The sequence below is a fragment of the Pseudophryne corroboree genome, chromosome 2 (genome assembly GCF_028390025.1).
Source record: "Pseudophryne corroboree isolate aPseCor3 chromosome 2, aPseCor3.hap2, whole genome shotgun sequence".
Classification (NCBI taxonomy): domain Eukaryota; kingdom Metazoa; phylum Chordata; class Amphibia; order Anura; family Myobatrachidae; genus Pseudophryne; species Pseudophryne corroboree.
Window position 1 is genome coordinate 867415715 of NC_086445.1, and position 25431 is coordinate 867441145.

At 49.2% G+C, this 25431-nt stretch overlaps 1 protein-coding gene across 3 annotated transcripts in view; it reads right to left on the reverse strand.

Annotated features, from left to right (window-relative positions):
* Positions 1 to 20528, reverse strand: part of FLOT2 (flotillin 2) — a 213893-nt gene extending 193365 nt beyond the window's left edge. Inside the window, exon 1 of one of the 3 annotated variants that reach the window (XM_063955900.1) lies at positions 20225 to 20528. In XM_063955900.1, coding sequence (XP_063811970.1) covers positions 20225 to 20273 — 49 coding nt within the window. In that variant the 5' untranslated portion in view covers positions 20274 to 20528. The remainder of the gene's footprint in view (positions 1 to 20224) is intronic. The other 2 variants (XM_063955901.1, XM_063955899.1) reach the window with 2 other exon arrangements.
* Positions 20529 to 25431: the final 4903 nt, after the last annotated feature.

The following is a 25431-nucleotide window of genomic DNA, read 5'->3' on the forward strand; positions in this document are numbered from 1 at the left end:
TTAAGGCTATATGTATGTATTTTAACCCAGGCCAGTTTCTTAAAAACCGGGAGAAAAAGCCCGCCGAAAAAGGGGCGGAGCTTATTCTCCTCAGCACTCAGCGCCATTTTCCTGCTCAGCTCCGCTGGTGAGGAAGGCTCCCAGGACTCTCCCCTGCACTGCACTACAGAAACAGGGTAACAAAGAGAAGGGGGGCATAAATTGGCGATATTTATATATTAAGAGCGCATATATAGTAAACAACACCTTCTAGGGTTGTTTATATACATTTATAGCGCTTTTGGTGTGTGCTGGCAAACTCTCCCTCTGTCTCCCCAAAGGGCTAAGGGGTCCTGTCTTCGATTAGAGCATTCCCTGTGTGGCTGCTGTGTGTCGGTACGGTGTGTCGACATGTATGAGGACGATGTTGGTGTGGAGGCAGAGCAATTGCCGATGATGGTAATGTCACCCCCTAGGGAGTCGACACCGGAATGGATGGCTTTAGTTATGGAATTACGTGATAATGTCAGCACACTACAAAAGTCAGTTGACGAAATAAGACGCCCGGCAAACCAGTTAGTACCGGTTCAGGCGTCTCAGACACCGTCAGGGGCTGTAAAACGTCCTTTACCTCAGTCAGTCGACACGGGTACCGACACAGATGAATCTAGTGTCGACGGTGAAGAAACAAACGTATTTTCCAATAGGGCCACACGTTATATGATCACGGCAATGAAGGAGGCGTTGCAGATCTCTGATACTGCTGGTACCTCAAAAAGGGGTATTATGTGGGGGGTGAAAAAACTACCTGTATTTTTCCCAGAATCAGAGGAATTGAATGATGTGTGTGATGAAGCGTGGGTTACCCCCGATAGAAAATTGCTAATTTCAAAGAAGTTATTGGCATTATACCCTTTCCCACCAGAGGTTAGGGCGCGCTGGGAAACACCCCCTAGGGTGGATAAGGCGCTCACACGTTTATCAAAGCAAGTGGCGTTGCCGTCTCCTGATACGGCCGCCCTCAAGGATCCAGCAGATAGGAGGCTGGAAACTACACTGAAGAGTATATACACACATACTGGTGTTATACTGCGACCGGCAATAGCCTCAGCCTGGATGTGCAGTGCTGGGGTAGTGTGGTTGGATTCTCTGACTGAAAATATTGAGACCCTGGATAGGGACAGTATTTTATTGACTCTAGAGCAATTAAAGGATGCTTTTCTTTATATGCGAGATGCTCAGAGGGATGTTTGTACTCTAGCATCAAGAGTAAGCGCGATGTCCATATCTGCCAGAAGAAGTTTATGGACGCGACAGTGGTCAGGTGATGCGGATTCCAAGAGGCATATGGAAGTATTGCCATATAAAGGAGAGGAATTGTTTGGGGTCGGTCTTTCGGACCTGGTGACCACGGCAACTGCCGGCAAATCCACCTTTTTACCTCAGACCCCTTCACAACAGAAAAAGACACCGTCTTTTCAGCCGCAGTCCTTTCGCTCCTATAAAAAGCGACCAAAAGGACAGTCTTATTTGCCGAGAGGCAGAGGAAAGGGTAAGAAAGGGCAGCACGCAGCCCCTGCCCAGGAACAGAAGCCCGCCCCGGCTTCTACAAAGCCATCAGCATGACGCTGGGGCTTTACAAGCGGACTCAGGAACGGTGGGGGGTCGACTCAAGATTTTCAGCAATCAATGGGCTCACTCACAAGTGGACCCGTGGGTCCTGCAGATAATATCTCAGGGTTACATGCTGGAGTTCGAAAGGTTTCCCCCTCGCCGGTTCCTAAAGTCTGCTTTACCAACGTCTCCCTCAGAAAGGACGTCGGTTTTGGAAGCCATTCACAAGCTGTATTCTCAGCAGGTGATAGTCAAGGTACCCCTCCTACAACAGGGAAAGGGGTATTATTCCACTCTATTTGTGGTACCGAAACCGGACGGTTCGGTAAGGCCTATTCTAAATCTGAAATCCTTGAACCTGTACATACAGAAATTCAAGTTCAAGATGGAGTCACTCAGGGCAGTGATAGCGAATCTGGAAGAAGGAGACTTCATGGTGTCCTTGGACATAAAAGATGCTTATCTACATGTCCCGATTTACCCCTCACACCAAGGGTATCTCAGGTTCGTGATACAAGACTGTCATTATCAGTTTCAAACGCTGCCGTTTGGTTTGTCCACGGCCCCTCGGGTCTTTACCAAGGTAATGACCGAAATGATGGTTCTTCTACGAAGAAAAGGCGTATTAATTATCCCTTACTTGGACGATCTCCTGATAAGGGCAAAGTCCAGAGAACAGCTGGAAGTCGGTGTGGCGCTAACACAAGTAGTGCTTCAGCAACACGGGTGGATTCTAAATCTTCCAAAATCTCAATTGACCCCGACAACGCATCTGCTGTTCCTGGGTATGATTCTGGACACGGTTCAGAAAAAGGTATTTCTCCCGGAAGAGAAAGCAAGGGAGTTATCCGAACTTGTCCGGAACCTCCTAAAACCAGGAACTGTGTCAGTACATCAATGCACAAGAGTCCTGGGAAAGATGGTGGCTTCGTACGAAGCGATTCCATGCGGCAGATTCCATGCACGGACATTTCAGTGGGATCTGCTGGACAAATGGTCCGGATCGCATCTGCACATGCATCAGCGGATAACACTGTCACCGAGAACAAGGTTGTCTCTCCTGTGGTGGTTGCAGACTGCCCATCTGCTAGTGGGCCGCAGATTCGGCATACAGGACTGGGTCCTGGTGACTACGGATGCCAGCCTACGAGGTTGGGGAGCAGTCACAAAGGGAAGAAACTTCCAGGGCGTGTGGTCAAACCTGGAGACGTCTCTTCACATAAATATACTGGAGCCAAGAGCGATCTACAATGCTCTAAGTCTGGCAAAACCGCTGCTTCAGGGTCAGCCGGTGTTGATCCAGTCCGACAACATCACGGCAGTCGCCCACGTAAACCGACAAGGCGGCACGAGAAGCAGGAGTGCAATGGCAGAAGCTGCAAGGATTCTGCGCTGGGCGGAGAATCATGTCATAGCACTGTCAGCAGTGTTCATCCCGGGAGTGGACAACTGGGAAGCAGATTTCCTCAGCAGACACGACCTTCACCCGGGAGAGTGGGGACTTCATCCAGAAGTTTTCCACATGATTGTGAACCGTTGGGAAAAACCAAAAGGTGGACATGATGGCGTCTCGCCTCAACAAAAAATTGGACAGGTATTGCGCCAGGTCGAGAGACCCTCAGGCAATAGCTGTGGACGCTCTGGTAACACCGTGGGTGTACCAGTCAGTGTATGTGTTCCCTCCTCTGCCTCTCATACCAAAGGTACTGAGAATTATACGGAAAAGAGGAGTGAGAACAATACTGGTGGCTCCGGACTGGCCAAGAAGAACTTGGTATCCGGAACTTCAAGAGATGCTCACGGAGGATCCGTGGCCTCTACCTCTAAGAAGGGATCTGCTTCAGCAGGGACCTTGTATGTTCCAAGACTTACCGCGTCTGCGTTTGACGGCATGGCGGTTGAACGCCGGATTCTAAAAGAAAAGGGCATTCCAGAGGAAGTTATTCCTACCTTGATTAAGGCTAGAAAGGAAGTGACTGTACAACATTATCACCGCATTTGGCGAAAATATGTTGCGTGGTGTGAGGCCAAGAAGGCTCCAACGGAAGAATTTCAATTGGGTCGATTCTTACATTTCCTGCAAGCAGGATTGTCTATGGGCCTAAAATTGGGGTCCATTAAAGTTCAAATTTCGGCCTTATCAATTTTCTTCCAGAAGGAATTGGCGTCAGTGCCTGAAGTACAAACTTTTGTAAAAGGTGTACTACATATACAACCCCCAATAGTGCCTCCAGTGGCACCGTGGGATTTGAACGTGGTTCTAAATTTTCTCAAATCTCATTGGTTTGAGCCGTTAAAATCGGTAGAATTAAAATACCTTACATGGAAGGTAACCATGCTGTTGGCCCTGGCTTCTGCCAGGAGAGTTTCAGAATTGGCAGCTTTGTCATACAAGAGCCCATATCTGATATTCCATTCGGACAGGGCAGAATTGAGGACACGTCCTCAATTTCTCCCTAAGGTGGTTTCGGCATTTCACTTGAACCAGCCTATTGTGGTTCCTGCGGCTACTAGCGACTTGGAGGACTCCAAGTTACTGGACGTTGTCAGAGCATTAAAAATATATATTTCAAGGACAGCTGGAGTCAGAAAAACTGACTCGTTGTTTACATTGTATGCACCCAACAAGATGGGTGCTCCTGCGTCTAAACAGACGATTGCACGTTGGATCTGTAGCACAATCCAACTTGCACATTCTGTGGCAGGCGTGCCACAGCCTAAATCTGTAAAGGCCCACTCCACAAGGAAGGTGGGCTCATCTTGGGCGGCTGCCCGAGGGGTCTCGGCATTACAACTTTGCCGAGCAGCTACGTGGTCAGGGGAGAACACGTTTGTAAAATTTTACAAATTTGATACTCTGGCTAAAGAGGACCTGGAGTTTTCTCATTCGGTGCTGCAGAGTCATCCGCACTCTCCCGCCCGTTTGGGAGCTTTGGTATAATCCCCATGGTCCTGACGGAGTCCCCAGCATCCACTAGGACGTTAGAGAAAATAAGAATTTACTTACCGATAATTCTATTTCTCATAGTCCGTAGTGGATGCTGGGCGCCCATCCCAAGTGCGGATTGTCTGCAATGCTTGTACATAGTTATTGTTACAAAATCGGGTTATTACTGTTGTTGTGAGCCATCTTTTCAGAGGCTACTTCGTTTTGTTATCATACTGTTAACTGGGTTCAGATCACAAGTTGTACGGTGTGATTGGTGTGGCTGGTATGAGTCTTACCCGGGATTCAAGATCCTTCCTTATTGTGTACGCTCGTCCGGGCACAGTACCTAACTGAGGCTTGGAGGAGGGTCATAGGGGGAGGAGCCAGTACGCACCATGTGACCTAAAAGCTTTTTTAGATGTGCCCTGTCTCCTGCGGAGCCCGCTATTCCCCATGGTCCTGACGGAGTCCCCAGCATCCACTACGGACTATGAGAAATAGAATTATCGGTAAGTAAATTCTTATTTTTTTTTCTGTTCTGTGTCCAGAACCATCCCCAGGAACAGTAGGCGTGCGGTAGGAACCAGCTGTGACTTTGGAATGTATAGAATCCATCCGTGCTGTTGTAGCACTTCCCGAGATAGTGCTACTCCGACCAACAACTGCTCCTTGGACCTCGCCTTTATAAGGAGATCGTCCAAGTACGGGATAATTAAAACTCCCTTTTTTCGAAGGAGTATCATCATTTCTGCCATTACCTTGGTAAAGACCCTCGGTGCCGTGGACAGTCCAAACGGCAGTGTTTGGAATTGGTAATGGCAATCCTGTACCACAAATCTGAGGTACTCCTGATGAGGATGGTAAATGGGGACATGTAGGTAAGCATCCTTGATGTCCAGGGATACCATGTAATCCCCCTCCTCCAGGCTTGCAATAACCGCCCTGAGCGATTCCATCTTGAACTTGAATTTGTATGTGTTCAAGAATTTCAAATTTAAAATGGGTCTCACCGAACCGTCCGGTTTCGGTACCACAACCAGTGTGGAATAGTAACCCCGTCCTTGTTGAAGTAGGGGCACCTTGACTATCACCTGCTGGGAATACAGCTTGTGAATTGCCTCTAGCACAGCCTCCCTGCCTGAGGGAGTTGTCGTCAAGGCAGATTTGAGGAAACGGCGGGGGGGAAGACGCCTCGAATTCCAGCTTGTACCCCTGAGATACTACTTGAAAAGGATCCAGGGATCCACCTGTGAGCGAGCCCACTGATCGCTGAAATTTTTGAGGCGGCCCCCCACCGTACCTGGTTACGCCTGTGGAGCCCCCGCGGGAAGAATTTTGATTCTGGGAACTGGCTGACTGGTGCAGCTTTTTCCCTCTTCCCTCGTCTCTGTGCAGAAAGGAAGCGCCGTTGACCCGCTTGCTTTTCTGAAGCCGAAAGGACTGTACCTGATAATACAGTACTTTTCTTAGGCTGTGAGGAAACCTGAGGTAAAAAAAAAATTTCATCCCAGCTGTTGCTGTGGATACATGGTCCCAGAGACCATCCCCAAACAATTCCTCACCCTTATAAGGCTCTATGTGCCTTTTAAAGTCAGCATCACCTGTCCAGTGTCGGGTCACTAATACCCTCCTGACAGAATGGACATTGCAATAATTCTGGATGCCAGCCGGCAAAATATTCCTCTGTGCATCCCTCATATATAAGACGACGTCTTATGTTCGCAAAATAGTATCCCTGTTTGAAAGGGTTACAGACCACGCTGCAGCAGCACTATCTGCAGGTCTCAGTCTAGTACCTGAGTGTGTAAATACAGACTTCAGGATAGCCTCCTGCTATTTATCAGCAGGTACCTTCAAAGTGGCCGTATCCTAAGACGGCAGTGCCACCTTTTTTTGACAAACGTGTGAGCGCCTTATCCACCCTAGGGGATATCTCCCAGCGTAACTTATCCTCTGACGGGAAAGGGTACGCCATCAGTAACTTTTTAGAAATTACCAGTTTCTTATCGGGGGAACCCACGCTTTTTCACACCTCATTCACTCATTTGATGGCGGAACAAAACACTGCCTGCTTTTTCTCCCCACACATAAAACCCTTTTTTGTTTTTAGTGGTACTTGGGTTAATGTCAGAAATGTGTGACACATTTTTTATTGCCGGGATCATGTAACGGATGTTCCTAGTGGATTGTGTATATGTCTCAACCTCGTCGACACTGGAGTCAGACTCCGTGTCGACATCTGTGTCTGCCATCTGAGGGAGCGGGCGTTTTTAAGCCCCTGATGGCCTTTGAGACGCTTGGGCAGGCGCGGGCTGAAAAGCCGGCTGTCCCATAGCTGTTACGTCATCCAGCCTTTATGTAAGGAGTTGACACTGTCGGTTAATACCTTCCACCTATCCATCCACTCTGGTGTCGGCCCACAGGGGGCGACATCTCATTTATCGGCATCTGCTCCGCCTCCACATAAGCCTCCTCGTCAAACATGTCGACACAGCCGTACCGACACACCGCACACACACAGGGAATGCTCTGACTGAGGACAGGACCCCACACAGCCCTTTGGGGAGACAGAGAGAGAGTATGCCAGCACACACCGGAGCGCTATATAATGTAGGGATAAACACTATCACTGAGTGAATTTTCCCCAATAGCTGCTTGTATAAACAATATTGCGCCTAAATTTAGTGCCCCCCCTCTCTTTTTAACCCTTTGAGCCTGAAAACTACAGGGGAGAGCCTGGGGAGCTGTCTTCCAGCTACACTGTGAAGAGAAAATGGCGCCGGTGTGCTGAGGGAGATGGCTCCGCCCCTTTTTCGGCTGACTTTTCTCCCGCTTTTTTCTGTATTCTGGCAGGGGTAATTACCACATATATAGCCTCTGGGGCTATATATTGTGGCTATTTTGCCAGCCAAGGTGTTTTTATTGCTGCTCAGGGCGCCCCCCCCCCAGCGCCCTGCACCCTCAGTGACCGGAGTGTGAAGTGTGTATGAGGAGCAATGGCGCACAGCTGCAGTGCTGTGCGCTACCTTGGTGAAGACTGAAGTCTTCTGCCGCCGATTTTCCGGACCATCTTCATGCTTCTGGCTCTGTAAGGGGGACGGCGGCGCGGCTCCGGGAACGAACACCAAGGACGGGTCCTGCGGTCGATCCCTCTGGAGCGAATTGTGTTCAGTAGCCTAAGAAGCCCAAGCTAGCTGCAAGCAGGTAGGTTCGCTTCTTCTCCCCTTAGTCCCTCGTTGCAGTGAGCCTGTTGCCAGCAGGTCTCACTGTAAAATAAAAAACCTAATTTAAACTTTCTTTCTAGAAGCTCAGGAGAGCTCCTAGTGTGCAACCAGCTCTGGCCGGGCACAGAAATCTAACTGAGGTCTGGAGGAGGGGCATAGAGGGAGGAGCCAGTGCACACCAGATAGTACCAAATCTTTCTTATAGAGTGCCCAGTCTCCTGCGGAGCCCGTCTATTCCCCATGGTCCTTACGGAGTTCCCAGCATCCACTAGGACATCAGAGAAAAGTCGGATTGGCATTGTCGGAAACGGGGCTTAATCCTGTCGGGTTTGGCCGGGCATTGAAAGGATCCGACATGAATTAAATACACCCCTTACTCTTGAGTAATCCAGAAGAACAGACTTTGTTTCCTTTTCAATAACTTGTAGTTTTAAATGTGATCTCTTTATGTTGCATAAGATTCTTATTGCACACTTCCCATATAGAGCATTCTCTGGCTCCCACTCATAAAATAAGAAAAAAAAACACAGCAATAGTGCAATACTGCTACACAAACGAACAACATTTATTAATACATAACATTCACATTAAACACAATGATAAACTATATATCAGCACATTAGAAGTGGAATATCCCTTGAGGCCACTTGTAATTGGGTACCCAGATGTAGGATGGAACTGGAGCTATAATTTTTGTTCTTCTGGATTACTCAAGAATAAGAGACCAATCCATATTTTTTTGTCTTTTTGGGTGAACTGGACTTTATTTTGTGACTTGGATACTCATCTGTAAGTTTGTAATACCCCTTTCACATCGCACAAATAACCCGGTATCAACACGGCATATTACCGTGTCGAAACGGGTCAGTGTGCAATGTGAAAGCTTCTTTGCTGAATTAGCGGGTCGCCTGACCCGGTAATTCAACCCAGTAAAAAAGAAGGGTTATTACCGGGTTGAATACCGGGTCAGGTGCAGTGTGAATGGGAGCCGTTCCGATGCGACACGGCTCCCATTCACAGCATAGGGAGAGGCGGCGCAGGAGATGAGCTCATCTCCCAGCGCCGTCTCCACCCCTGCTGCTGCTGCGCCCCCCGCTGCTATGGCAACCGACCCGGTATATTGCCGGTTCGGAAAGCCAGCAAAGGAGCGCAAATGCCGGATCCCACCCGGTAAGGACACGTTTCTCGTACCGGGTGGAATCCGGCATTTGCGATCTGAAAGCAGCATAAGTGTGCCAGCGTGGGACATTTTCTGAACAGAATGGAGCACAATCAAAGTAAGTTTGTCACGAGGTTATATGTGACAAAAAAATAAAAAAATAAAAGAAAGAATTGCAGCAAATAAACCTTGTGACTGGTACCCAGTTTATAGATTGCTTCTTATAATGACGGGGGGGAAAAAAAAGACAAAAAAACTGTTGGTCGTTTACATTGCAATATACAGCTGCTATACACAGCAACTTTACCATTACACATGTCAGTGTAGCAATTTCAGGCAATAAGACCTCTCATAACTTCCACTATTGCACCATACCTAGAAAGGTTGGCTGGGTTGTTTTTTTTTTTTTTTATTATGCTGTGATTACAGGCATAGCACAGTAACTTCATTAAAAAAAGCTTATTATACTAAAAACTAGCGTTTTTAGTCAAAAAGTTTAATACCAGTGGCATGCCTACTAATAATGCTTAAGTCCTCCTATTTTGTGTGCGTTTCTCTGAAGTTTTCAATTTGTATTACTATTCAGATTTATTTAATTATAAGTAATAAGTAGGACCAATGCTTAAAAATAACTTGTTATTCTTATTTTCAACTTCATACTTTGTATGTTTTAATGTTTAGTATATCTAGTTATATTCAGACGTAATAGGAACAATAAGCAGTAAAATATTGGTTTTGTTGAAAGATGTCAGATAAATCACATCAAAGCATATTAACTTTGGACTGTTAATATTAAAAAGCATTAAAACATGGTTGATCAAGGTTTCTAATACATAGTAATGGATCATAGTATTAATGTAATAAGCAGGATTCCATTTTTTTCATTGATACAAAAAAAAAAAAAAAAACAGATTTAAATAATATATATTTTATATTATATGTACACACATTTGTTTTTTAATGTTTTTCTTTTTACAACCTTTTACCCACTACACAACTTCATATCAAATTATACAGCCAGAGATAACGTGGTTATAAAGTAAGTGGTAAAACAGAAGCAAACACTTGTGCACCTCTGCGCGGTCGAGGGGTTGGGTGGGAGGGGGCATGCCTTAGCGGGGCACGGTACAAACAATGGAGGCGTGCCCGGACCGTTGGGGGGGGGGGGGGGGGGCGGCATGACATCACACGCAGCAACCCAGGATGTGGCAAGAAGCTCTCTGCCAGCACGCAGTAAGGGAGCTACTCGTCAGGTACAAATGCATCGTCGCCATGCAATGCTTTTGTACCTGTGCGGCGGGGTCGAGTCAGACATGTAGGCCGTACTAGCCCTGTACTGGGCGTCTCCCCGCATGTCTGTGAAAGTGATCGTAGATGTGCTAAATTTAGTAGTGGGACCAATACATGGGATGGAGAACACGGCTTGCGCTCTATGCAGCAGCATGTGCGGTTCCGTCTAGCTCCAGAAACAGTGGAAGTATCCTCCATGGTCCTTTATGCGTTTCCCTGTTTTAGGCGTGTAACCGTTTCCTTCTGAGGAAACAGTTACATCCCTAAAATGGAGAAACACGTAAAGGACTATGGACGATATTTCCACTGTTTCTGGAACCACTACGTAGGCGGTGCACTTTATCACAACTATGCCATGGTATAATCACGGTAAACTGCATCTCCCAGGTTAAGTACCAGGTACGATTCTAATACCACACAGAGTAAGCCCTAAAGCACTAGTTAGCGCAGACTTCTGCTTGCACGCTTAGGGGCCGATTCAATTGTGGTGCAGCCACCTGCTGTCTGAAGGAATGACCTCATTAGCCACGGCAGTCATATTTTTCTTGCAGTGTCAGAAGGTGCAAGAAAAAAAAAAAAGTGTTAAAAAGTCCGTAGTTTGGGCACCCAAAGCCGGACTTTGGACGCCCATTCAATCATTTTAGACTGGTTTAGCCGCTCATCCGGAGCCGACATCTGGTAATGGGCGTCTAATCAGAGCAACAACTGAAGACTCTCAGCAGGGGGCCCAGAAAACAATTGAATCAGGCCCTCCATAGGGTGCGAGCAGTAATCCACTAGTCACTGGCTTTTCCCGCGGGAGCAATTGAGTAGCTCTGGGCATCGAACCAGGGAGCTACATTCATGCAGTACTAATTGAATCGACCTCACAGAATGATAAATGTTTTTTTCAGACAATCATTTTATCCAATACAGAACAGACTTTAAAAATAGGTTTTTGGTTTTTTTTAAGTTATAGTAGTCATCTGAATACCCATGTACAATTCGGAATATTTTTCACTAATTACATTTCTCTAACGTCCTAAGTGGATGCTGGGGACTCCGTCAGGACCATGGGGAATAGCGGCTCCGCAGGAGACAGGGCACAAAAATAAAGCTTTAGGATTAGGTGGTGTGTACTGGCTCCTCCCCCTATGACCCTCCTCCAAGCCTCAGTTAGGTTTTTGTGCCCGTCCGAGCAGGGTGCAATCTAGGTGGCTCTCCTAAAGAGCTGCTTAGAAAAAGTTTTTTAGGTTTTTTAATTTTCAGTGAGTCCTGCTGGCAACAGGCTCACTGCATCGAGGGACTTAGGGGAGAGAATTTCAACTCACCTGCGTGCAGGATGGATTGGATTCTTAGGCTACTGGACACCATTAGCTCCAGAGGGAGTCGGAACACAGGTCTCACCCTGGGGTTCGTCCCGGAGCCGCGCCGCCGACCCCCCTTACAGATGCTGAAGATTGAAGGTCCGGAAACAGGCGGCAGAAGGCTCTTCAGTCTTCATGAAGGTAGCGCACAGCACTGCAGCTGTGCGCCATTGTTGTCACACACTTCACACCAAGCGGTCACGGAGGGTGCAGGGCGCTGCTGGGGGCGCCCTGGGCAGCAATATTTTAATACCTTATGGCAAAAGAATACATCACATATAGCCATTGAGGCTATATGTATGTATTTAACCCATGCCAGTTATCTAAAACTACGGGAGGAAAGCCCGCCGAAATAGGGGGCTTATTCTTCTCAGCACACAGCGCCATTTTCCTGCTCAGCTCCGCTGTGAGGAAGGCTCCCAGGACTCTCCCCTGCACTGCACTACAGAAACAGGGTAAAACAGAGAGGGGGGGCATTTTTTGGCGATATATTGGATATATTTAAGCTGCTATAAGGAACAACACTTATATAAGGTTGTTCCCATATATATTATGGCGCTTGGGTGTGTGCTGGCAAACTCTCCCTCTGTCTCCCCAAAGGGCTAGTGGGGTCCTGTCTTCGATAAGAGCATTCCCTGTGTGTCTGCTGTGTGTCGGTACGTGTGTGTCGACATGTATGAGGACGATGTTGGTGTGGAGGCAGAGCAATTGCCGATAATGGTGATGTCACCCCCCAGGGAGTCGACACCGGAATGGATGGCTTTGTTTATGGAATTACGTGATAATGTCAGCACATTACAAAAATCAGTTGACGACATGAGACGGCCGGCAAACCAGTTAGTACCTGCCCAGGCGTCTCAGACACCGTCAGGGGCTGTAAAGCGCCCTTTACCTCAGTCGGTCGACACAGACCCAGACACAGACACTGAATCTAGTGTCGACGGTGATGAAACAAACGTATTTTCAAGTAGGGCCACACGTTATATGATCACGGCAATGAAGGAGGCTTTGCATATCTCTGATACTGCAAGTACCACAAAAAGGGGTATTATGTGGGGGGTGAAAAAACTACCTAGTGTTCACTCTAAGCTTCTTTTGCAGGGCGCTGCGCCCTGCCCCTTTTTTGAGTGACAGAATGCCGCCCTGCCCGTTTGTGCCCGCCCTGCCGCCCTGCTAAGGACTGCTCTTCTCCCCCCGCCGCGCTGTCACTTCTTTCCCCCGCCGCGCTGTCACTTCTTTCCCCTGCCGCGCTGTCACTTCTCCCCCCCGCCGCGCTGGCACTTCTCCCCCCCGCCGCGCTGGCACTTCTCCCCCCCGCCGCGCTGATAGCTCTCAGCTGAAGGCGGAGACAGGGCCAGCGTGCAGTGGGGAGGAGCAGCCAATCAGAGCCTGCGGTGTCTCCCGCCAGTCCTCCGGCATGGTTTGATTCCCCCTCACCATGGCGCTGCGCGCTGACCTGGGCTCCGCCGTCAGCATCAAGAGACCGACCCCGCTGACCCGGCACAGCGCTTTCCTCCGCAACTGTGAGTGCCGCTCTGCATCTGCCCTGTGCCCGTCCTCCCCTTCCTCCTAGTGTTCTCTCCCTGTTACAGTGTGCCTCAGTGTTCTCTCCCTGGTGCAATGTGCCTCAGTGTTCTCTCCCTGGTGCAATGTGCCTCAGTGTTCTCTCCCTGGTGCAGTGTGCCTCAGTGTTCTCTCCCTAGTGCAGTGTGCCTCAGTGTTCTCTCCCTAGTGCAGTGTGCCTCAGCGTTCTCTCCCTAGTGCAGTGTGCCTCAGTGTTCTCTCCCTGGTGCAGTGTGCCTCAGTGCTCTACCTGCCGCAGTGTGTATAGGAGGTTCTACCTGGTGCAATGTGTATAACGTGCTCTATCTGGCGCAATATGTATAACGTGCTCTACCTGGCGCAGTGTGTATAGGAGGTTCTACCTGGTGCAATGTGTATAACGTGCTCTACCTGGTGCAATGTGTATAACGTGCTCTACCTGGCGCAATGTGTATAACGTGCTCTACCTGGCGCAATATGTATAACGTGCTCTACCTGGCGCAGTGTGTATAGGAGGTTCTACCTGGTGCAATGTGTATAACGTGCTCTACCTGGTGCAATGTGTATAACGTGCTCTACCTGGCGCAATGTGTATAACGTGCTCTACCTGGCGCAATATGTATAACGTGCTCTACCTGGCGCAGTGTGTATAGGAGGTTCTACCTAGTGCAATGTGTATAACGTGCTCTATCTGGCGCAATATGTATAACGTGCTCTACCTGGCGCAGTGTGTATAGGAGGTTCTACCTGGTGCAATGTGTATAACGTGCTCTACCTGGCGCAATATGTATAACGTGCTCTACCTGCCGCAGTGTGTATAGGAGGTTCTACCTGGTGCAATGTGTATAACGTGCTCTATCTGGCGCAATATGTATAACGTGCTCTACCTGGCGCAGTGTGTATAGGAGGTTCTACCTGGTGCAATGTGTATAAGCAGCACTATTGTGTGGTATAATGTGATTTGGTACTATTATGTGGTCACGCCCCTTCCCCACGAAACAACTCCCCTAAATTTTTGCTGCACGCCTCCGGCGCGCACTGTCCATGCTTTCACCTATAGGAATGGGAGCACCAAGCATTATAGTATGTACCTGATTTGGCCCTTCTAACTTAAAAATGTGCCCTCACGAATGAAAAATGTGCCCTCACGAATGAAAAATGTGCCCTCCCCGTGATCAGCACCCTGCCCTAAAAAAATCCTAGAGTGAACACTAAACTACCTGTAGTTTTTCCTGAATCAGAGGAATTAAATGATGTATGTGATGAAGCGTGGGTTAACCCAGATAAAAAAATGCTAATTTCAAAAAAGTTATTAGCATTATACCCTTTCCCGCCAGAGGTTAGGGCGCGCTGGGAAACACCCCCTAGGGTGGATAAGGCGCTCACACGCTTATCAAAACAAGTGGCGTTACCGTCTCCTGATACGGCCGCCCTCAGGGATCCAGCGGATAGGAGACTGGAAACTACCCTAAAAAGTATATACACACATACTGGTGTTATACTGCGACCAGCCATCGCCTCAGCCTGGATGTGCAGTGCTGGGGTCGTCTGGTTGGATTCCCTGACTGAAAATATTGATACCCTGGATAGGGACAGTATTTTATTGACTATAGAGCAATTAAAGGATGCTTTCCTTTATATGCGAGATGCGCAGAGAGATATTTGCACTCTGGCATCGAGAGTAAATGCGATGTCCATATCTGCCAGAAGGAGTTTATGGACGCGACAGTGGTCAGGTGATGCGGATTCCAAACGACATATGGAAGTATTGCCGTATAAAGGGGAGGAATTATTTGGCGTCGGTCTATCGGATCTGGTGGCCACGGCAACTGCCGGAAAATCCACCTTTTTACCTCAGACCCCCTCCCAACAGAAAAAGACACCGTCTTTTCAGCGCCAGTCCTTTCGGTCCTATAAGAACAAGCGGACAAAAGGACAGTCATATCTGCCTCGGGGCAGAGGAAGGGGTAAGAGAGGGCAGCAAGCAGCCCCTGCCCAGGAACAGAAGCCCTCCCAGGGTTCTGCAAAGCCCTCAGCATGATGCTGGGGCCTTACAAGCGGACTCAGGAGCGGTGGGGGGTCGACTCAAGAATTTCAGCGCACAGTGGGCTTGCTCACAGGTGGACCCCTGGATTCTGCAGGTAGTATCTCAGGGTTACAGGTTGGAATTCGAGAAGTCTCCCCCTCGCCGGTTCCTAAAGTCTGCTTTGCCAACGTCTCCCTCAGACAGGGCGACGGTATTGGAAGCCATTCACAAGCTGTTTTCTCAGCAGGTGATAGTCAAGGTACCCCTCCTACAACAGGGAAAGGGGTATTACTCCACGCTATTTGTGGTACCGAAGCCGGACGGCTCGGTAAGACCTATTCTAAATCTGAAATCTTTGAACCTGTACATACAAAAATTCAAGTTCAAGATGGAATCACTCAGAGCAGTGATAGCGAATCTGGAAGAAGGGGACTTTATGGTGTCCCTGGACATAAAGGATGCTTACCTGCATGTCCCAATTTGCCCTTCACATCAAGGGTACCTCAGGTTCGTGGTGCAAAATTGTCATTATCAGTTTCAGACGCTGCCGTTTGGATTGTCCACGGCACCTCGGGTCTTTACCAAGGTAATGGCCGAAATGATGATTCTTCTGCGAAGAAGAGGCGTATTAATTATCCCTTACTTGGACGATCTCCTGATAAGGGCAAGGTCCAGAGAACAGCTGGAGGACGGAGTAGCACTAACCCAACTAGTGCTGCAACAACACGGGTGGATTCTGAATTTTCCAAAATCTCAGTTGACCCCGACGACACGTCTGCTGTTCCTGGGAATGATTCTGGACACGGTTCAGAAAAAGGTGTTTCTTCCGGAGGAGAAAGCCAGGGAGTTATCCGAACTTGTCAGGAACCTCCTAAAACCAGGGACAGTGTCTGTGCATCAATGCACAAGAGTCCTGGGAAAGATGGTGGCTTCTTACGAAGCGATTCCATTCGGCAGATTCCACGCACGAACTTTTCAGTGGGATCTGCTGGACAAATGGTCCGGATCGCATCTGCAGATGCATCAGCGGATAACCTTATCGCCACGGACAAGGGTGTCTCTTCTGTGGTGGTTGCAGAGTGCTCATCTGTTAGAGGGCCGCAGATTCGGCATACAGGACTGGGTCCTGGTGACCACGGATGCCAGTCTGAGAGGCTGGGGAGCGGTCACACAGGGAAGAAACTTCCAGGGAGTATGGTCAAGCCTGGAGATGTCTCTTCACATAAATATACTGGAGCTAAGAGCGATTTACAATGCTCTAAGTCTGGCAAAACCCTTGCTTCAGGGTCAGCCGGTGTTGATCCAGTCGGACAACATCACGGCAGTCGCCCACGTAAACAGACAGGGCGGCACAAGAAGCAGGACAGCAATGGCAGAAGCTGCAAGGATTCTTCGCTGGGCAGAAGATCATGTGATAGCACTGTCAGCAGTATTCATTCCGGGAGTGGACAACTGGGAAGCAGACTTCCTCAGCAGACACGATCTACACCCGGGAGAGTGGGGACTTCATCCAGAAGTCTTCCACATGATTGTGAACCGTTGGGAAAAACCAATGGTGGATATGATGGCGTCCCGCCTCAACAAAAAACTGGACAGGTATTGCGCCAGGTCAAGAGACCCTCAGGCAATAGCTGTGGACGCTCTGGTAACACCGTGGGTGTTCAAGTCAGTGTATGTGTTCCCTCCTCTGCCTCTCATACCAAAAGTACTGAGAATTATACGGCAAAAGGGAGTAAGAACGATACTAGTGGCTCCGGATTGGCCAAGAAGAACTTGGTACCCGGAACTTCAAGAGATGCTCACGGAGGATCCGTGGCCTCTACCTCCAAGACGGGACCTGCTTCAGCAGGGACCGTGTCTATTCCAAGACTTACCGCGGCTGCGTTTGACGGCATGGCGGTTGAACGCCGAATTCTAAGGGAAAAAGGCATTCCGGAAGAGGTCATTCCTACACTGGTAAAAGCCATGAAGGAGGTGACTGCACAACATTATCACCGCATTTGGAGAAAATATGTTGCGTGGTGTGAGGCCAGGAAGGCCCCCACGGAGGAATTTCAACTGGGTCGATTCCTACATTTCCTGCAAACAGGATTGTCTATGGGCCTCAAATTGGGGTCCATTAAGGTTCAAATTTCGGCCCTGTCGATTTTCTTCCAGAAAGAATTGGCTTCAGTTCCTGAAGTCCAGACTTTTGTAAAAGGAGTACTACATATACAGCCCCGGTTGTGCCCCCAGTGGCACCGTGGGATCTTAATGTAGTCTTGGATTTTCTCAAATCCCATTGGTTTGAGCCGCTCAAATCGGTGGAGTTGAAGTATCTTACATGGAAAGTAACCATGCTACTGGCCCTGGCTTCAGCCAGGAGAGTATCAGAATTGGCGGCTTTATCATATAAGAGCCCATATCTGATTTTCCATACGGACAGGGCAGAACTGCGGACGCGTCCTCATTTTCTGCCTAAGGTGGTGTCAGCGTTTCACCTGAACCAGCCTATTGTGGTGCCTGCGGCTACTAACGATTTGGAGGATTCCAAGTTGTTGGACGTGGTCCGGGCATTGAAAATATATATTTCAAGAACGGCGGGAGTCAGAAAGTCTGACTCACTGTTTATATTGTATGCACCCAACAAGATGGGTGCTCCTGCTTCTAAGCAGACGATTGCTCGTTGGATTTGTAGCACAATTCAACTTGCACATTCTGTGGCAGGCTTGCCACAACCTAAATCTGTCAAGGCCCATTCCACAAGGAAAGTGGGCTCATCCTGGGCGGCTGCCCGGGGGGTCTCGGCATTACAACTCTGCCGAGCTGCTACTTGGTCAGGGGCAAACACGTTTGCAAAATTCTACAAATTTGATACCCTGGCTGAGGAGGACCTTGAGTTCTCTCATTCGGTGCTGCAGAGTCATCCGCACTCTCCCGCCCGTTTGGGAGCTTTGGTATAATCCCCATGGTCCTGACGGAGTCCCCAGCATCCACTTAGGACGTTAGAGAAAATAAGAATTTACTTACCGATAATTCTATTTCTCGTAGTCCGTAGTGGATGCTGGGCGCCCATCCCAAGTGCGGATTGTCTGCAATACTTGTACATAGTTATTGTTACAAACAAATTCGGGTTGTTATTGTTGTGAGCCGTCTGTTCAGAGGCTCCTACGTTTTGTCATACTGTTAACTGGGTTCAGATCACAAGTTATACGGTGTGATTGGTGTGGCTGGTATGAGTCTAACCCGGGATTCAATATCCTTCCTTATTGTGTACGCTCGTCCGGGCACAGTATCCTAACTGAGGCTTGGAGGAGGGTCATAGGGGGAGGAGCCAGTACACACCACCTAATCCTAAAGCTTTATTTTTGTGCCCTGTCTCCTGCGGAGCCGCTATTCCCCATGGTCCTGACGGAGTCCCCAGCATCCACTACGGACTACGAGAAATAGAATTATCGGTAAGTAAATTCTTATTATTTTTATTCAGCAATGAGCAATTACAAAAGATCGTAATGTGTTATCTGCAGCATAACAGTGTCATCACCAAAGCTTAGAGATTTGTGGGTATATCTTCTGGACTATAATGTGTCCCTGTGCAATGTTATGCTGGCTATACAACTGTGCGATGCCCCGCAACATCGCGGGACATCACACCGGCAGTTCAGGTGCGATCAAATCGCATCTGAACTGCAAAAGTGGTTACCATGCGATCATGCCATAGATCGCATGGTAATTATGTAATGGGAACGTCACCACCAACTGGGAGCGGCCTCTGGACGCTCCTGGCGGGTGCCCATCGCACAGCGATATATCTCATGTGGGTTTAAAACCACATGCGATCGCACTGCGATGCGAGAAATATTATGTGCAGCACATAATATCTTGAGATGCGATATTCGACCAGCGTGCCCGCGCATCGCGTCCCAAGGTGCCTAAAATGTGCATACAATCCTTCGATTTCTCTCACAGATGTGGTCGAAATCGAAGGATAGCACTGATTATCTCATAAGTGTATGGGCACCATTAGACACACCCCAAGTCAAATCCCAGCACCTAGATGTCACAAATCTTTATGGAGAAACCCCTTTTCCTTTACTACAGAGTAATTTATATTTGAATATATTCCACCGGATAACAGAATATATTAAACTCTTCCACATCATGGTTTAAAGATCATGATGGAAAATGTTTCACAAATACCACTTAAAGAGTGAATGATTACGCTACGTACCTCATGTTTACAGGTTTATACCATACCACTCCTTATGAATGTAAAGGTTGTAAGAACATCTCCTCATTTTATATTGTATTCTTTACTAAACACATTTCATGTTATTCCAGGTTTTATATGTAACAGATACAAACACTACTAGAACAAAACTGAGCTAGGTGGATATTCATTCATATAGCACCAGCATATGCCACAGAGCTTTACAAATACTAATAAGAAGAGGATATTAGTGTATCTCCATCACTTGCGCCCACCCCGGCAACACCTTTGTCATCACCCAGCCCTTTTTAACCCAAATTAGTGGTAGGGAGAGCTACAACAGAAACCTGGAACCATATCCACCCCAGCTCTGAAAGAGTCAATTCCTTGGACTGATTGGGGAATATGTTGACTGCTCTGCAATGAACCAGTCCCAGCCACTGCCACTCCCTGCAAACCAGCTCTCTAGCTGCCTATAAACATACACAGCGCCACATGATGGAAACCAGTGGGGATTTAAACCCTGAAAAATACACAGTGACATCACATGGTGCTGCAAGCAATGGAAGGAGATCCCAGACACTGTCCTAGGATGCTGTGCAGTGGCATAACACTCTCAGAGGAGCCATTACACTCCATGCAGGGCTACATCCCTCCCCCAGCACAGGCTTCCACTACTACTATGCTCAGCTGCAACAGATGGAGCCACTCACAGCACTGGCAATGAGGATGTACTAAACACACAACGTGTACAGTCAGTGACCATGGGCCTGTAGATAGGTAACTACATCTATACAGTCTCCCACCCACAGCCCCTTCTGCATAGAGACAACACGGGTCTGGCCTCTCACAGCCTGGAGCCATCACTCTACCTGTCACTGCCTAGGTGGTAACAGGAACACACTATCCATCCGGCCGGAACTTACCAGACACCACCAGCGCCTCGTTGGGTCCCACCGTGTGACAGTTCCCCATGGCTGCAGATATCGGGAATAGGCAGGCGGAGGATAATGCTTCTTCCTTCTCGCTCTCTCCCTTCCCCCAATCAGTGAGGCGTGCGGCGCAAGCAGCAGCAGCAGCAGGGAGGGGAGGGGACAGGACGGCAGTGAATGAGAAGCGGCCCCCGGCTACAGGCTGTGGACGACAGGAGGGCGGGGTCAGGGCTGGTGAATGGCTCCCAACTCAGTGTGGACTGTGGAGGCAGCAGGCGGGAGGACGCGAGGGGGCGTGGCTCCTGGGTTACTCCTTACTATTTATCTGTCAGGGAATAATACCGTTATAGCGCAGCCCGGCCTGCTCCCAACAGCGTCCTCTCAGCTTCCCCCAGCCGCAGTTTTCGCAGTTCACACGGGGTCCCGCTGGTCCCGCCCATGGGCGCCATATTGCATGATGGGGGAGATGTACTAAGCCTTGGGGAGTGATAAAGTGAAGAGAGAAAGTACGAACCAGTCAGCTCCTAATGGCCATGTTACAGGCTCTGGGTAAATGTTTTGTTGGACACTGATCATGCCCGTAATTCTCTTCCTGCGCTACCTTTATACTGAGGTGTAGCAGGAAGCAATAGCGACAAGCCAGCTGTAGGACACTATTGCGAGATCTCCCGTGTGGAGCCCAGAGCCGGCAGACGCAGTCAGGTAAGTGTGGCTGTGTATGGGGCAACGACACCTGTCGAGATCGAAAGCTGCAGGTGTTGGAACTGTTAGTGTCAATGTTAGTGTCATTGTCCGCTCTTAAATTGCCCCGCACATCAGTGCGCTATCCTACAGGCAGCATCGCCGATAATGACAGGGGTGCTACCTTGCTCACACCACCGCTGTAATATATGGGGGAGAAGCAGTATCAGTGCACATAACTCGCGCTGATACTACTTCTCCCCCATAACTGAGGATAATACATTTACCCCCAAAGTACCAGCTAATTAACTTCTAACTGCCATGTTACAGGCTGTGTTTGAAAAATGGCAGGTTCTGAGTGGTACGAAGCGGAATTTCACTTCTTATTTGGACAGCTTCTTATTCATGCTACAACTTCTTATTTACTTCTTATTCGAGCTCCAGCTTCTTATTCAGAACAGGTTGTATTAAAACAAATAAATCAAGTTAAAACCATGGAGGGAATGTATTATAGCATTATGCATTCCTGCATCTTATTCTAAATAACTGGTCAGAACCCAGCAATCCTGCATAGCTGGTAATGCTCCGCATCCCAGCATCTAAGACTACGTATCTGGTCGTAACCCAGCAATTCTGTATAGTTCTTACTGCTCCGCATCCCAGCATCTGAGTCTAAGTAGCTGGTTGTAACCCAGTAACCCTGTGTAGTTGGTACTTCTTCGTATTCCAGCATCAAACCTGTGAAACTAGTAATGTCCCATCTGTATCACAGTCTAGTTATCGAGATGGGAGCGCAGGCCACAATGGGAAGCCAATGCTGTACTGGCAGGGCTGGCGGCCAGCACTTTACTACCAGGGCAGAAGCAACCCTGTCCAGTGGTAGAGCCCCAGCCTCGATCGCCATAGGGAGAGCGGAGCTCTACCGCCAGGGCGGGAGTGTCGGCCTCGTCTGCAATCGGAAGGCTTGAACTCTGCCAGAGGAAGGCCGGAGCTGTATTACTGGGGCAGGAGTGCTGGCCTCGACCACCAGTGGGAGACTGGAACTCTACTGCCACGACAGGAGCTCTGGCCTTGACCCCAGCAGGAGGCCGGAGCTCTACTGCTGGGACAGGAGTGACGGCTTTGACCACAGGAAGGACCGCGTGGCAAGGGTGCCAGCCTCAACTGCCAGTAGGAGGCTGGAGCGGGAGAGCCAGCTTCGACCTTCAGGACGGGAGCACCAGCCTCTACTGCCGTTGCTGGAGCACCGAAGTCAGTCGCCATCGGGAGGCCATCACTCTACTGATGGGGTTAGAGCACAGGTCTCGACCACCAGTAGTAGGCAGCCGCTCTACTGCTGAGGCTGGAGCAATGTCTCAATAGCCGGGATGGGAGTTGAAGGTTAGCACTCTATTGCTGGGGTGGGATCGCTGGCCTCGACTGCTGGGACTGGAGCACCAGCCTCAACCTCCAGCTAGAGGCTGGCGCTCTACTGTCGTGATGAGAGTGACTGCCTCGACCGCCAGCGAGAGGCTGGAGCTCTGTCACCGTTGTGGGACTGGCGTTTACCAAGCTGGAGTACTGGCCTTGACTGCCAGCAGAAGGTCATTGCCAGGATGGGAGCACAAGCCTCAACCTCCAGTGGGAGGCCAAAGCCCTACCGCTGGGGTGGGAGCACCGGTCTTGACCACCAGCGGGAGACTGACGCTCTACTGCTGGGGCGGGAGCGCAGTCGTTGACTGCCAGTAGAAGGCTGGTGCTCCACTGCCATGGTGGGACCAATAGCCTCAACTCTCAAGGCGTGAACGCCAGCCTTAACTGTTAGCGAAAGGCCCGAGCAGAAGAGCTGGCCTAAACCGCTGGGGTGCTGAAGTGCCAGCCTTGACCACCAGCGGGAGGCCGGTGCTCTACTGCAGGGGAGGGAGCTATGGCCTAGACCTTGCGCTCCCACCCCAGCAGTAGTATGCAAGCTTTCCACTGGAGGTCGAGACCTGCACTCCTGCCCCAGCGGTCCCTCCTGTGGTTAAGGCATCAGCTTCAACCGCCAGTAGGAGGCCGGGCCTCTACAGATGGGGCGGGAGCACTGGCTTTGACCAGCAGGGTTGTAGTACAGGCCTTGTCTGCTAGCTGGAGGCTGGAGCTCTACCACCTGCGGTGGGTACTCCCCTCAATCTCCGGGGCTGGAACAGCAGCATAGACCGCCAGCGGGAGGCCATTGCTCGACTGCTGAGGTGGGATCATCAGCCTCGACTGCCAGCAGAGGACGGTGCTATACTGCCCACCAGCAGGAGGCAGGAATGGGAGGCCGGAGCTCTACCGGTGGGGCGGGAGTGATGTCCTTAACCGCCAGCAGGAGGCCAGTACTCCATTGCCGGGTCAGGAGCCTCTGCCTTGATTGCCAGGTGGGAACGCCAGCTGCAACCACCAGCGGAAGGCTAGAGCTCTGCTAGGGCGGGAGCACTGGCCTCGGCTGCCAGCGAGAGGCCGGAGCTCTACCGCTAGTAGTGGATCACTGGCCTCGACCGCCAGCGGGAGGCCATCACTCTAATTCCGGGGCAGGGGTATCGGACTCTGCCATCAAGGCTGGAGCACCAGCCACGACTGACAGCGAGGGTCCATCGATCTACCTTGACTGCCAGTGGGAGACCGGAGCTCTAACGTTGGAGCTGGAGTGACGTCCTTAACCGCCAGCAGGAGGCCGTTACTACATTGCCGGGTTGGGAGCCTCAGCCTCGATTGCAAGGTGGGAATGCCAGCCACGACCATCAGCGGGAGGCCAGAGCTCTACTGCTGGGGCTGGAGCATCGGCCTTGACCACTAGCGGGAGGCTGGAGCTCTACCACTAGTAGTGGATCGCTGGCTTCAACCGCCAGCAGGAGGCCATCGCTCTAATGCTGGGGCAGTTTTACCGGATTCTGCCATCGAGGCTGGAACACCAGCCATGACTGCCAGCGAGGATTGATCGATCTACCGCCGGGGTGGAATCGCTGGCCTCGACTGCCAGCAGGAGGACAACGCTCTACTGACAGGATGGGATAGAAGGCCTCGACCACCAGCAGGACGGGAGCACCATCACTCTACCGCTAGGACTTGAGCGCTGGCCTCGATCACATGGGCTGGAGCACTGTCCTCGATCAGTAACATGGCTCTACCTCCGGGGCGGAAGCACCAGCCGCGACCGCCAGATATCCTGAAAATCTGGACCATTGGGGTGATTTGAGGATCTTGTTTGGGAACTATTGGTGTAGTGGGTTGTTCTGCACTATTAAAACAAGTTTTAATCACATATTTAAAATAGAACCAAAATATTTAAAGGTTGAAACATTCTCATAGTAGTAGTTGTTTAAATTATCCCTTACATTGTATGCACACAAGAACAGGACAGAACCAGAAACTCGATTTGGTATATTTTATTACAAAATGTTGACATTCTGTGGCATTCAGACTTCGTTTCTGTGCTAAGGGTAATCGATAACACTTTAAATGTGACAGTAAAGGATCATGTTTAAAATGATTTTATCAACACAGTTATAATACTTAACATTGGAACAGTGTCGGCATACTGAGGTCTGCATTATTGTGCCCACATACAGTGTGTGGCCATTTACTGTTGACAAACCATATGTATTCTCTTTGTAGTAATTGTTGCATGATAAATACCTTTGTATGCATTATCCTTAATTATTAATAGATGCATATATAGTGCCAGCATATTCCATTGTGCTTTATAATGGAGAAGAAACCATAATTAAACACAGGGTAATAACAGACAAAGAAGTAGGAAGGTCCTGCTCGCCTTAAAGATTTGCATCTATGCAGTTTATAAGGGATATTTTACACAATTGCTACAGTGAGGTTGCTTCAATTTATTTTGAAGTAAAAAAATGTTTTATTATTTAAACATGACATTAAACGTTACAGGCTTCAAGACTCCAACACAAACTACAGTGATCCTCCTTTAAGTGCCCAACTCCAAATAGCTTTTTCATTTTTCTTGTTTTCTAACGAATAGCTATTCTGGATGCACTACCCCAATTGTCATTACATACACAAGATTTCACAATACACATGCTGATGGCTTGTTGCATCCAGAATACCTAGTACATCATAAACCTAAAGGCAACATTTTGTAGTTCGCTAAGGGGCTTAGTTTACCAATAAGGTGACCCATGAGAGCTGGGCTTGGCTTAGGCAGGCGTTCTTGAGGAGGAGCTGATTCAGAGGGAATGTGAATAAAGAGAGGAGGCCTTAACCAGTCTTTGTACATGGAACTTGGAACTGGCAAGTATTATAGATACATACTTAGAAGATTTATGGGTGTTTTATCAGTGATAAGCCCGAAGGAGGAATAATATGAGTAACAACTTTATTAAACAGGAACTGTGGATCACTGCTGGTTCTGAACAATGAGTTAACTGGAACCTGATTGGTGACTGGAATGCTACTGAAATGTTGGCCGACATGGAACCGCAGTGGTGACTGGAATGCTGGCCAGACTGGAACCGTAACAGTGACTGGGCTGGAACTGGAATGGTGACCGG